At 38.9% G+C, this 13,725-nt stretch overlaps 1 protein-coding gene across 2 annotated transcripts; it reads left to right on the top strand.

Annotated features, from left to right (window-relative positions):
• LOC147614390 (uncharacterized) lies at positions 1-2,542 on the top strand. Of its 2 annotated transcripts, none has more exons than XM_086780942.1 (2): positions 1-735; positions 1,896-2,542. In XM_086780942.1, exon 1 carries the CDS (start codon positions 221-223, stop codon positions 722-724), a length of 504 nt encoding a protein of 167 aa, XP_086637068.1. In that variant the 5' UTR covers positions 1-220; the 3' UTR covers positions 725-735; positions 1,896-2,542. The 2 variants fall into 2 exon arrangements, with proteins under 2 accessions (XP_086637068.1, XP_086637067.1); XM_086780941.1 differs by lacking the exon at positions 1,896-2,542 and adding an exon at positions 808-953.
• Positions 2,543-13,725: the final 11,183 nt, after the last annotated feature.

The raw sequence follows: 13,725 nt of genomic DNA, 5'->3' as shown, positions 1-13,725 counted from the left end.
TGAAGAACGAACGAGGAGCTTATCGTCTACAGAAGGAATCGAGGGTGGGAGATGCGCTCTTGGCGTACACGCAGAAAGAATCCAGGGTGGGAGATGCGCTAGCGGCGGCTTCTCCAATGTCAGCCCATTACAGAAACGCGTGGTGCTCAACGCAGACCTTTCCTGCCATTCTTCTCTCCTTCTGACTGCACAAGAAGGAGAGCTTTTTTTTTCAGCAGCTATGGCGGCTGCCGCAGAGGAAGCTGTTTGGAGGTATGGCTTCGAATGGACAATAGCGGCTCCTCTCGCCGACGTATGGGCACTCACCCACGATTTCAACGGTATGGAGAAATGGGGACCTTCGATAGCGTTGAAATGCAGCCTCGTGGAGGGGCGCCCACAGGAGCCTGGCTGTGTGCGCTGTGTGGAAGGACACCCCGATGCAAGCCCAGAAGGGGCGCCCTATGCGTGTGAAAAGCTTCTGGAATTGGACGCCGCCCACCACATGATGAAGTATGTGGTGGTGAAGTCCTCCTTCCCCCCCTTCGTGGGGGTCTCGCCGACCCTCCAATTTGTTGAGGTCCCTGCTGCTTCTGCTGCTTCTGCCCCCTCCACTCGCATCCTCTGGAGCTACGAAAGAAGCCCATTCGAAGGCCTTGATGAAGAAGGCTTCAAGCACATCATGGAGTCTCTTTACAACACAATCATCGCAGATTTGCAGAAAATCCTCGGCCTTTCACCATAGAATTTTGCAAGGTACCCCCCCCCTCCCCCCCTTTTGCTTCAATTACATGTACCTGTGATCTCTATGACATAATTCTCTTGCAGTGGAATTTGCAAGGTCTTGATTCCATTACATGTATCTGTGATCTATGACATAATTGTGCCCCTGCCCAGTTGGTGATGGGATCAAGTGCACTATCAAACATGATAATTATGATTTCGTCTTTTCAATTATAAATCTTAATTTTGGATGTTGCAATTCTGAATAGTAGGGGATGGGGTTGCATCCAATGGTTTGTGAAGGCACCGTGTTGAATTTATCATTTTTGCTTTCATCACCTGAATCCAAAGCAAGTTGAGCAAGAGAAGAGGATTTGGGCATTCAAGTGGTGGCAATAGCTTCAAGCCCTCCACTACCTTTTGCCTTTTCTCTTGATCTTTCCCAGTGGTCCTTTAACCCTTACCATTATATCTAAAGAATCATGGTATTATGCAATTTAATTGCATGACAAGTCTCGTGAGTCACGAGGAGGAGAGGATTTGGGCTTTTAAGTGGTGGAACTAGCTTCAAGCCCTCCACTACCTTTTGCCTTTTCTCTTGACCTTTCCCAGGGAAGAAATCATTTTGTCCTCCCCCTCCCCCCCTTTTAGCCATAGAGTACCAGGCCTCGTAGCAGTCCGTTTTGTTGGCCTTGCCTTATAGGATTATGTGAGGAGTGGGGTTTTCGGTTCAGTCAAAGCACACAGTGGTCAATCATCAACAGCGGAAGAAATTCTAAGTATTTTTTTGTATTTATATTTTTGAAAAATTTCAGATTTGGTACAGATATATTGTGATTGGCATTTATTATTTGTGTAAGTTTATAGTTATAGTTCGTGTAAGTATAATTATTCTTCGCAATAAGAAGTCAATCATCAAGCAAAGCAAGGGGGAAGTTTTGTATTTCTTGTTTTTAAATTTGGATATGTTTTGATTAACATTTATTGTTTTGTTAAGTTTAGGTTAAGAACACTAAGTAGTGGTAGGACATCCTTTTGATACAAATGGGTACTTGTAACTTGTTTATTTGAGCGTGTTTTTAATTGGTCCTTTGACCATACACTTGAGGCCTCCTTGAACCACTAGTCTACTAGCGCCTTAGAAGCACGATCTGACAAAGAGCTTCATGACAAACAACTGGTAATCTTTTCAGGCCTCACATGAAACCGAGATAGAAGCCATGAAAGCACAATCTGACAAAGAGCTTGGAGATTGTATATCACTATCCAGGAAATCAGAAGTTCCTCCAATACCGAAGAAGAAAGAAGAAGAATTCCTCTAACCAACACCTGACAACGACTTAGAGCAGCTGAGAAAGGTCAATGAAGCATCGATGAAGCTCGCCAAGCAGCTAAATCAGAACTCGCTGATTAACAGTCATGCAGTGAGGGCGTGAGGTGGCATGCTTGTTTCGGCCTCACATGCATAGGGTACTCAACGTGGTCAAATGAGACAAGGAGGCCTGTTTCATGCAGATGTGTTTAGCCAGGCCTGACTTTAGGATGTTCTATATTGCAGCATGCTACTTTCCACCTCAGACATCCTCCTATGTACGAGATTTGATTCTAGATGGAGAGTCTCCAGATGCCCCTTCGTTTGAAGACATTGTGAAGTTCTTTCAACAAGGGGAGGGGATATGCTCCCCCAGGCTTCAATGCATGGATAGTTTGAATGCAGGTCTAGATGTATAAATTCCATGCAGACTTGCTTTCTGAGATGGATCCAGGAGAGATGGGACTGCAGTGGACATCCCAAGATGCATGGCATGTTACTATATATGGGAGACATTTTTTGGACATAGGAGCCATGCATGAGCTGATCATATATAACAGGATGTCCCATTGGCCTACATCTAATAGCCTCACATGCTTTCTGTGTGTAGGTGGCTTCACGATTTGATAAGGTCTCTTGCTTTTATGTCACATATCCAAGATTTTACCATCCCAACCCTACACATAGGAGCCTATCATCCTTATCTCATATTCACCATCTCTTTCCCCCCTTTACCACCCACTTCAGACCACGACCCCGCCGCCCCCCCCCCCCCCCCAAAAAAAATAAAATAAAATAAAAATAAAAATAAAAATCCACTTCACTCACATTCATTTCCATACGATCTTGAGTCCATTTATGGAAATTTGGATCTTAAATTGCCCATCTCCTCCATCATGCATGACATTGCTCATGTCAGGTCATGTCATGTTTCCTTATACCACTTGCCCCTCTGCCAAACCCCCCACAAGATCATTGCCACAAAATGGGTGGTATGACAACAAATGCAAGCACATGACTTCAGCTCTTGCAGGAAAGAGAACGTAGAGTCATCTCGGCACATGAACTGTAGAGAATCTTTTGTCGCTTGACTTGCATGAAGAAGCTTGCATTGTTGGAGTGGAGCAGCAACACATACAAAGATGCAGCAAGTAAGCAGAGATAGAGAGAAGCACAACACTCAAAGTAGATTAATGAGAATGAGTGAAGTACAAGTGAAATGACATGATAAGGTCACTTACACACTCACTCATAAGAGTGTGTACACACCTCTGGAGCATTAGCTCTATAAGAACCCGTCACACTAGATAGTTGGGGCCTGACAGTTTGTCTTGTTGTGGAGTGAGATTAGCTCTGAGGTTGGCTCCGGGATTTGCACCAGGAGTAGCAATCCGGACACTCTTTCATCATGGCCTCTTCAAGAAACCCGCCGCTCAAGCTGTTCAAACACGGAGAACTAAGCAAAGACAACATATAGGCTAACCTGCATATAAAGAGAGAGGCTAACTTGCACATAAAGAATTTATGCACAGAGACACAGATAGGCTTAATTTGTATTAGCAGAGTGTGTATCTTTATACAAGAGTAGCCTCAACGGATTAATGTCATGCGGCAGGTTGTTATTGAAACAAGAGTAAAACCTTTGTTTTATTTACACTAAGGTTTATTAACCTTTGATAGCTCCTACATTCAAAAGTTTAGAGCTACATATACAAATCATGTCACATAGACGACTGTTTTCAATTGAAAATAAATTTAAATTTGTATGTTGTGATGGGTCTTCCCCTTAAATTATTGTCGCTGAATTCCACAGTAGTTTTGATTGGATACGCTTTAATTCGAGTCACATTGACAATTATTTTAGTGTAAGAGGGAGTTCTTGCATAACAATAAAAAACGATTCTCTACTTTGATAGAATTCATGATGCTTCTTACCATTTTCGGGATGATGAGGATCTTGCATTAAATGAGCCTAGCTTGGTTATAAATGACTAGTGGCGAGACCCCTCTCCGACGGGTTGAGCTAATCACACCATTAAAAAAGACAACTTTGTAGGGAAATAACCCATCCTCCTGACATGAGAGGTTTGGATACCATAGAGTAGACCTTAACTTTGAAGACAATCATGGACATCTCTCTCTCTCTCTCTCTCTCTCTCTCTCCCTCTCTCTCTCTTTCTCACGTTATACACGCACACAAAATCTCTTTGTATATACATACACACATACATACATACTTTAGGAATTGGCACACATAAACATATATAACATATATACATATACACATACATCTACAATGTCTATCCATATATATTTACGTACACACACATATATGCCTACATACAGATACACATATTTATGTTTCTATAAATATATATGTTCACATATATATATACACATTATGGACATCTCTCTCTCCCTCTCTCTCTCTTTCTCATGTTTATACACGCACACAAAATCTCTTTGCATATACATACACATACATGCATACTTTAGGAACTGGCACACATATAAACATATATAACATATATACATATACACATACATCTACAATGTCTATCCACATATATTTATGTACACACATATATGCTTACATACAGATACACATATTTATGTTTTTGTAAATATATATGTTCACATACATATATACATTATGGATATCTCTCTCTCTCTCTCTCTGTCTTTCTCATGTTTATACACACACACAAAATCTATTTGCATATATATACCATACATGCATACTTTAGGAACTAGCACACATATAAACATATATAACATATATACATATACATATATACATTATATATTCGTATTCATACCTGTACATCCATATGTATCCATGCATAGAAGCAATCAATTATAAATCACAATATCTTAATAGTATCAAAATGTGGGTGGAGAAGCAACTACTTGTAGCTCAAGGCTACTACGAAGGTGCCAATCAAATTTGGGTGCCTCGACAGTCAAAACCTCTTCCTCAACACAGCACTCAAAAGCCAAGAAAGAAGAAAAGTACTCCACAACAACGTCCACAAAAGCCTATGCGAGTTCCTCAAAGAACTCCACCAATGCAACAAGTGTGGGTACCAAAAACACTGCTTTCTGCAAGCACAAGGGTACTAATACCAAAGCTTGGGTCCCCAAGCGGTCAAAGATGGGTGCCTGTGCATGTACATCAACAACAAGGATACTATGATGGTAATTCCTCTTTAGGGTTGATGTGGAAGGTTTGGGGCTTCCTTGACTTTGGCTGATATGCTGGTGCTGAGGCTGTGGGTTTGAGACTCATGGGCATTGTTGATGATGATGAGGTTAGAGTCTCTTGTGGAGTGGCCGTCGATGATGAGGCCTTTGAGCATGTGGTTGCCTCCTTTTTGTTGAGGTTTGTCGATGAAAATGCATAGGCTCTGGGGTCTTTCCTTTGAGTTCTCTATTAGTGATAGATGGTTGGGGCTCTGGGAACTTCTTCAAGAATGCTGATTGCAAGGTTTTGGCATTGAACTTCATAGGTGAGGATGGGGTTTGTCGGTCGTTGATGCTTTATCGGAGTCGGTCGTTGATGCAGATGATGGTAGGTCCTTCTGTAGAGGGACTTTTGTGGAAGAGGTTTGTATCCTTTTGCGTTTAACATCATAGATATCCATTAAAGTTGGATCCTCTTCTTGGTAGTATGGTATTGTCAACTTTTTATCGTTGACCCCCATGATGATGACTCTATCACTCGCAAAAAAGCACAGTGGTGCTTGGGTAGCAACAATCCATTTATGTCCCAAGATTAAATCTGCTTCCAACACATACTCAACCACAAAAACTTGCAAGTGAGGGGGTTAGTTTCAATATACATTGTATGTTCAAAGTACCCTATACATGGCATGTTCAAGTCTTGTGTGAAGGCAATCCTTTCAGGATGTGCCGTGAGTGTTGGTTGACCTAACAAATCCCATAGCTCGAGGGTCATGAGATTGTGTTCTCATGTTAGATAGAGCTGTGCTTGAGCTGTGGTGATTTTATTTGCAATTTTCAATCCAACCAAAATCCTAGGGATCTTTTTAGTAAGATATGTTGGAAGTTCTAACTCCTATAAGGTTTCTTCCTCTTGTAATAGCAATTGTACATTGCTTGCAGGAGTATTCAAGGTAACTGTTTGCATGGATTCATCTAGTGAATACAACAATTCACTTATCCAAAGTCCACCAAAGAACTAAGCTAAGCATGCTCTCTTGCTTGAGAAGCAATTCCATCGTGTCTCCCACGACGAGTGTTGTCACACCGTCGCGTTGCACTACGGGTCCTCGTCCCTCCTCTCACCTCACTTCACTCACACACACTCACTCGCATGTAATAAGGAGAGATTACCAATAGGATTAGCAAGAGCAAGACTTAATTACACAATGGGAGAGTTTGTTGTATTATAAGATAAATTCACTTATATACATGGCTATAAGTATTCACACTCACTTAAACTATGGTCGGCCAAGGCACTTTAGGCTCATAGAGGCCTAATGCTATTACAATGACTACTCTCATAATATATCCATAAAGTACATCACTTAGGACTTCATCCTAGCTTACTACCACACGCTCTTGAAGCGAGAATCGCCATAAATACTCCATCACACCATTACGGGCGCCTGTACAAGTTGTAGCTTTGGACACTATTGCTTTATATCTTGAATGTATGACCCTTTGGTGTATCTACCATGATTCCTTGATGTAAGATAATGGTGGTAGCTCTTGTTAATCCTAGAATTGGATTAACATCCATCTGTCCAAAAAATATATTTAAGATAATAACATTGGCTATTGCCAGATTTAATTTATGTAAAGAAAAAGAAAAAAGATAAAACCTTATAAAACTCATTTGGTGGATCAACATTTGAGAGACAAATGGCATTTCAATAGGCTTGTAGATAGCAAGCATAATATTCTGCAATGTCCAATGCCTATGTACCGAAAATCTAACTTATTAGGCATATTCCATAGTCTACAAACATTACATGTGCATAAATCTGATCTGCAATCTTTTGCAATCTTAGCTAGTAAATTCCAAGGAGCCTAAAACTATTGTTGTAAGTATCTCGACTATACAAACCTAGCAATAATCTAAGTTCCAAAAAATAAAGATATTTCTTGTTGTAAAAAATAATAATAATAATTTTTATTGGCATAAAACATAAAATCTACATAAAAAGCTAGTTTTCATATCGTGATACACATGTGCTCTCTAATAGTTTGATTATTAGAGATGCTGTTGCTTGTCCTTCCCAAAACGGTGAGTCAAAAATGATTGATGAAAATTAAATAGATAATGGTAAACAATGATGACTATATTATAGCGAACATCAAGAAGAATACCTTCAATATCTTGTCCATCACCATAAATAAATATAAATGATTTCATTTTCACATCTATGCTAAGCAATATACCTATGATATCAAATCAAGATTTTGAGGTCACTCTCTCTCTCTCTCTCTCTCTCTCTCTCTCTCTCTCTCTCTCTCTCTCTCTCTCTCTCTCGGACGTTCAATATTTCAAGTAAACCAAGAAAAATAAATAAAGCCACTGTAAATGAAAGCAAGTCAAAAGTAAAACATTTGTTTATCCAAATGTTAAAAAAATAAACATGAACTCACCGAGTCCCTACAATCATATCAACAATTTGAACCATCCCTTGAACAATAGATGGGTCACTCCATATTGTTGTGGATTTATATGGTGGCTTTACCTCAATGTCAACCATTTAATTCACACAATGTAAGTAGATTTATATATATCAATTCAATATTACTGGCAAGGGTAGCACCATTGTGAGATAAATTGAAGAAAATTTACCATCCCACTGTCATTAAACTTCATGTCTTTGCATCACAATAAAATAGTTATCATTCTAAAAGAAACATCAATCAACTTAAAAACATGCACACTTACAGAAAGACAATATAGATAGCACATGCCACATCTTTGTAAGCATTCTCCTTTCAAATGCTTACTTCATTGATACAGAGATATATAGGAATGTAGTCTCTACATTTGTAGGTTGTTGTATCAATAGCTCACTCTATCTTTTGGACATAGATTACATTTACATTTTTCTGCATGCCATTTGCAATACCTCTTTAGACAACATTGGTTGTGTAGACTTCATTTATGAATCTTCTATGTTGCTTTCATGTTCCATAGTATCCTTTACACACACTTTCACTACATTAGATGATCTAACACGTGACATAGCAACATACAACTATCCATGTGTGAATACTTGTATGGCTAAATAAAGTCCCAACACACTTAACGTTTTTCCTTGGGACTTATTTATTGACATACTAAAAGCTAGTCTCACAAGAAACAGTCTCCTTCTCATGTCAAAAGGCAATTTAAGCATAGTTGGTATGAATGTTATCCTGGGAATAAAGACCCTGTCTCCAATGTTTGTACCTGTAATAATTTCTGCACCTTTGAGTGAAATTTCTCATTAGGACATTTTTCTCTAGAACTCTTTCTACAATCTCAAAGGCAGTGAGTGGTCTAATGAAGAAAAACTTTATTGCTTAGAGAACCAAGCATATTAATATTATAAATTGCACTTATGTACACACACTAAAGTATTAGACGTGGCAAAGATCGTAATTACATAAACAAATCATCAATATTAAAACACTCGTAAGATAGAAAGTATTTTAATGTGTAGTCTCTTCTCTCTCTCTCTCTCTCTCTCTCTCTCTCTCTCTCTCTCTCTCTCTCTCTCTCTCTCTGCTAACCAAGCATATCAACATTAAAAAAAACTCTTTATCTATGCATCACATATTAACTCCAAACACACAAATAGATAAAGACAAAAAATCGTGACAATAAAACTAACCTCAAGTTGAAGAGAGAATGGTATTCGAAACCACCAACTTTGATGCTAGCGTCCTTGTGCTTACCTCTACACAATCACACACAAACACCAAAACAATTAACACTTATAGTCTCTCAATTTTTTTCACCCTGTCCTAGCTACGTTCCACACCAAATACACAGAAAAAAGGCAAGAGTAAATGTATACTACATGTGTGGAGTGTGTGTGTGTGTGTGTGTGTGTGTGTGTGTGTGTGTGTGAGAGAGAGAGAGAGAGAGAGAGAGAGAAGAGAAGAGAGAAGAGAGAGAGAGAGAGAGAGAGAGAGAGAGTATAGAGAGAGAAGAGATATCAATTAATAATCTTAAATATTATTACATTATCTTTACTAAATTCCTTAACGGGATGTACTTTAGTATTTTCCTAAAAATGATGCGCTTTTTCCCAAAGCTTCTACATCTGCTACCCACAATGTAAAAGCCATCTACTAATCCCAATGCCTCTTTGATTAAGAGGAGCTTGAGATTATCATCTAGCCTAGGGGTCGCAGACTATATAAATATAGCGTGGATTGGGATCATCCCATCCATCAAATCCAAGAACTTCCCATTTTGGGCTAGGTTGGTATCCAAAAAAACCTAATTGTGGCATCTCCTCAAAGAAGATTGAATCTGACAATTTATTATTGTCATAGGTCAACTTTAAAATATCTAATGCCGTGTTTTGCATAAAAAATAATCAAACAATACATAATAACAATCATGATCTTTTTATAGCTTACGCTTTTGGGATACATTTAATTAATTGATCAAATACTTATCGTACTTGATCTCTATCACCAGGGACATTATAGTCTATTTTATAAAGATCAATCAAGCCTAGGCTTTCTTTAATATTCATTATCACAATATTTTCATTTAAGTTTTATAAATCTAAACATATAATAATTTTAAAAACATCGTTCCATCCAACATCATGAACCGCCCATGGTCCAAACCAGTTTGGACCATCAAAATAGCGATGCTCAAATTCTTTAGCCGAATTCACCCTTTCCTAAAAGGAAAGAGTACTCCTCATGTGCTAAAAAAACATGCAAGTCATCTCCTTCATCTCTGTCAAACACACATACATACATATAAGTAAGTTGATGCGCATGACTACTATGTGCATGCATGACATGGATGTAAGAATCATGATTGTAACTACTATATGCGTGCACATGGGTGTAAAAATCATAATTGTAACTACTATGTGTGTGTACATGTGTGTTTCAATTTCGACATTCGGGTGCTTTCCGTTTTGTGTGTGTACATGTGTTTTTGAATAAATACATGTAAGTCCTTATATTTTTGAATAAATACATGTAAGTCCTTATATTTTTCTCAACAATGGATGCACGTGTGTGTGTGTGTGTGAGAGAGAGAGAGAGAGAGAGAGAGAGAGAGAGAGAGAGAGAGAGAGAGAGAGAGAGAAGAAGAAGAAGAAGAAGAAGAAGAAGCCCTTTTAACGTCGTAGTAGGAACAATCCCAAGAGACCAAATATGATCTATCCGACGGGAGTGAGATTCGAACACAAGACGTGTTGAATAACAACTCCATGAGCTAACCAATCTACCACACATTGGAGAGAGAGAGAGAGAGAGAGAGAGAGAGAGAGAGAGAGAGAGAGAGAGAGAGAGAGAGAGCACTTCTTCATTATTTACAAAATGTGAGTCCTTATCCTTTTCTTGGTGGATGTTGGGGTGTGAGAGAGAGAGAGAGAGAGAGAGAGAGAGAGAGAGAGAGAGAGAGAGAGAGAGAGGCAACACTTGTTCATTATTTACAACATCATAATTCATCGAATAAGATAGTAAAATGTGTCTCACTCCCCCTAGGTGTAAGTGCAACTTGGTTTCTTATAAACCTACTATACAAATGTATACTACAAAGTTAACGCACATACAACATACATGCCAGTCAAATCACAAAAAACATTTCAAATAACCATGTCACTAAGCATCTGCATCCATGTGTCATCTATGTGCTCTACATGTTTCAACATATGTGAATCAAATGTGCCTGTGTGTGGGCAAACATATAAATATGTTTCAACATATGTGAGTCAAATATGCCTATATATTTCTCTCTCTCTCTCTCTCTCTCAAACAAACACAAAGTCAATGCATGACAATAATGGCAAAGTATATTCAATCATTTATCACACTTTAAAGGCAACAAACATGCAGAGGGCACACACAAACATGCAAAGGGCACACACAAACACACACACATATCTCTCTCTCTCTCTCTCTCTCTCTCTCTCTCTCTCTCTCAAGCAAACACGTCAATAATGCCAAAGTATATTACCAATGGTAGCCACCATCGTTGTTATTATAGGTAAGATACCTTCACCTACTATGCATCATTGTCCAAGAGAGAAACAAAATCCACATGTCTACCATATAACTCAACAATCAACAAATCATTACATGCTCTTGGATGATGGCACAATCATTTTTTCTCTAGTGAAAAGTATAGTTAAGTCACCACATGCTCTTTCATCTTCAAAAAGAAGACTTTTGACACCCACTCAAGCAAAATGTTTTCATAATTACAAATTAGGTCGTAAAGACATAAATTGATGGGTAATATGATTATTAGGTCATAAAGATGAAAATTGAATGGATAATATGAACATTAATTATTACAAAAGTTGAAATATCGATGTATTTACAGAAAATGATTTTTTGTATTATATGTGCCTAATCAATCTTACTATAGTCAACATGTTGAAGAGTTAGATAAAATATTTGATATTATTAATTGTGCGAATCGATTGCTCTTTAATATTTTATTAAGGCATAAATGGTTTGTCCACTTACATTTTATACATCACGTATTTTCACATTTGTGCATGCTAAATGAGATTATTTAATTTTTAATCATTAATCTCAATAATATACATAATAAATTTCATAACATAAGGTATTCTCTCTCTCTCTCTCTCTCTCTCTCTCTCTCTCTCTCTCTCTCTCTCTCTCTCTCTCTCTCTCTCTCTCTCTCTCACACACACACACACACACACACACACACATGCACGTGCACGTGCGATGATACTCTAATCACTCATTCACTTCTTGGAATTATGCATGGCTTCTTTTGTGAACTATAATCATATCCCTATCTTCTATTCAAACAAAACCACACAATATATGTGCAGACTACACCTCCGACTCCATCGAAGATCGATACTCAGCTTCAGGTCTGAGGAGGAGAGGCCGAATACGGGTGGTCACCAAACTAATGTGTTAGCATGTACGGGGCCAAACTATAGTATTAGCATACAGGGGTGATCGCCCAAGTTGTGCAGGTGTGGTTACCTTTTGCACAACAATAAAAGAGAAAGAAAGAACACCATGCAACCACCTTGCGCGCGGGAAGAAACAGAACTGACCCCCGTGTGCTCACCACCTTGTGCAAAAAGAAGATGGGCGTCTGGCCATTAATTTCCAAGGTCTTTTTAATTTCTCTTAATCTTTTTTGTTTATAATTAAAAAGAAAAACATTTGTCAAATTTATACAAATGTGCCTAGCGAGTGCGGTTACTTGAGAATCATGCATGTTGTTGTTGATAATGCTCATTAGAATTGGCTTTTGTTTCTCTATTAATTGTAATGCTTTTTTTCCTCAAAGAAAGCAACATAAAAGGGATGGAATTACCTTAGAGAAAGCGACATGGTTGACAGAAAGCGAACAACCTGCAAAAACAAAAAGAGAGAGTGAGTGAGAGAGAGAGAGAGAGAGAGAGAGAGAGAGAGAGAGAGAGAGAGAGAGAGAGAGAGAGAGAGAGAGAGATGGGCTAGAGCAATTAGTACCAAACTATAAGAGGGCCAACTGGAAGCAGACCGAGGAGGGGAGGTGAGGGAAGCCGAAAGCAAATTGAGGAGGGGAGGCCTATAAGGGAGCACGTCTACAAACGTGCTCAAAAAATAAACCAAACAAACCATCATGAGAATAGTCACATGAGAAGAGAGAGAGAGAGAGAGAGAGAGAGAGAGAGAGAGAGAGAGAGAGAGAGAGAGAGAGAGAGAGAGAGAGAGAGATGGATGGCTCACTAGCCGAACACGACACACAATTCTCAAGATGAATAGAAATGAAGTGCAATAGGAATGAAGAAGGAAAGGTCGCTCAAAGAGGAAAGCTTGCTCAAATTCAAATTTAGTTGCCCACATTTAAGGAAGCGGCTCTGTAACCTGTGAGATGAAAGAGGAGAGATTGAAGGGAGGCGGCTCTGCATGGAGTGGTGGTGGCCCTACATCCTGCGAGAGATGATAGAGGAGAGATTGAAGGAGGAGGTGGCTCTCAGCTCAAGTGGCCTGCAAAATGAACAAAGGGAGGCGACGTGGTGCAGTGCAGTGCAGAGGTGGCCACGCAACGTGGAAGGGGGGTCGATGCCAAATAGAAATTAAAAAATGCCGCGTGGAGGGGAGATCGACGCCGCCCGGTTAGATATAGGTAAGACAAGTGTGTGAACCCGCTTCTGCATAAATGATTCTAATAGGTCCTTTAAGTTGGAATAATAAACCAAAACGTTTTGTCCTTAGTGCCAAGTGGTACTCTCACTCCCCGCATAGTTCGAAAAAAAAGTATTTTCCTAAAAAGTGAAAAACCTTTATCTAAAAATTATGAAATTATTTATTAAGGAAAATCTTGAAATCTAAAGGTTTTTGTTTTATAACTTCTTAAAATCTGGAGGTATTTGTACCTTCAAGTTTTAAATTTGAAGGTATTTTTTCAAAATACACTAAACCCGGGGTTTTTTTTTGAACAGTGACTCCACGGCATCACACTACCCGTTTTGTCAAGTCTAAGCCAGAAGAACATTTTTATCAACCAA

Source organism: Cibotium barometz, chromosome 42, assembly GCF_041138505.1.
Source record: "Cibotium barometz isolate CiBa-2024 chromosome 42, ASM4113850v1, whole genome shotgun sequence".
Lineage (NCBI taxonomy): Eukaryota > Viridiplantae > Streptophyta > Polypodiopsida > Cyatheales > Cibotiaceae > Cibotium > Cibotium barometz.
The sequence above is the reverse complement of the archived record's forward strand: the minus strand, read 5'-3'. Positions and strand labels throughout refer to the sequence as shown.

Coding starts and splice junctions, on each gene's coding strand:
- LOC147614390 (XM_086780942.1), top strand. CDS start 221: ATGGCGGCTGCCGCAGAGGAAGCTGTTTGGAGGTATGGCTTCGAATGG.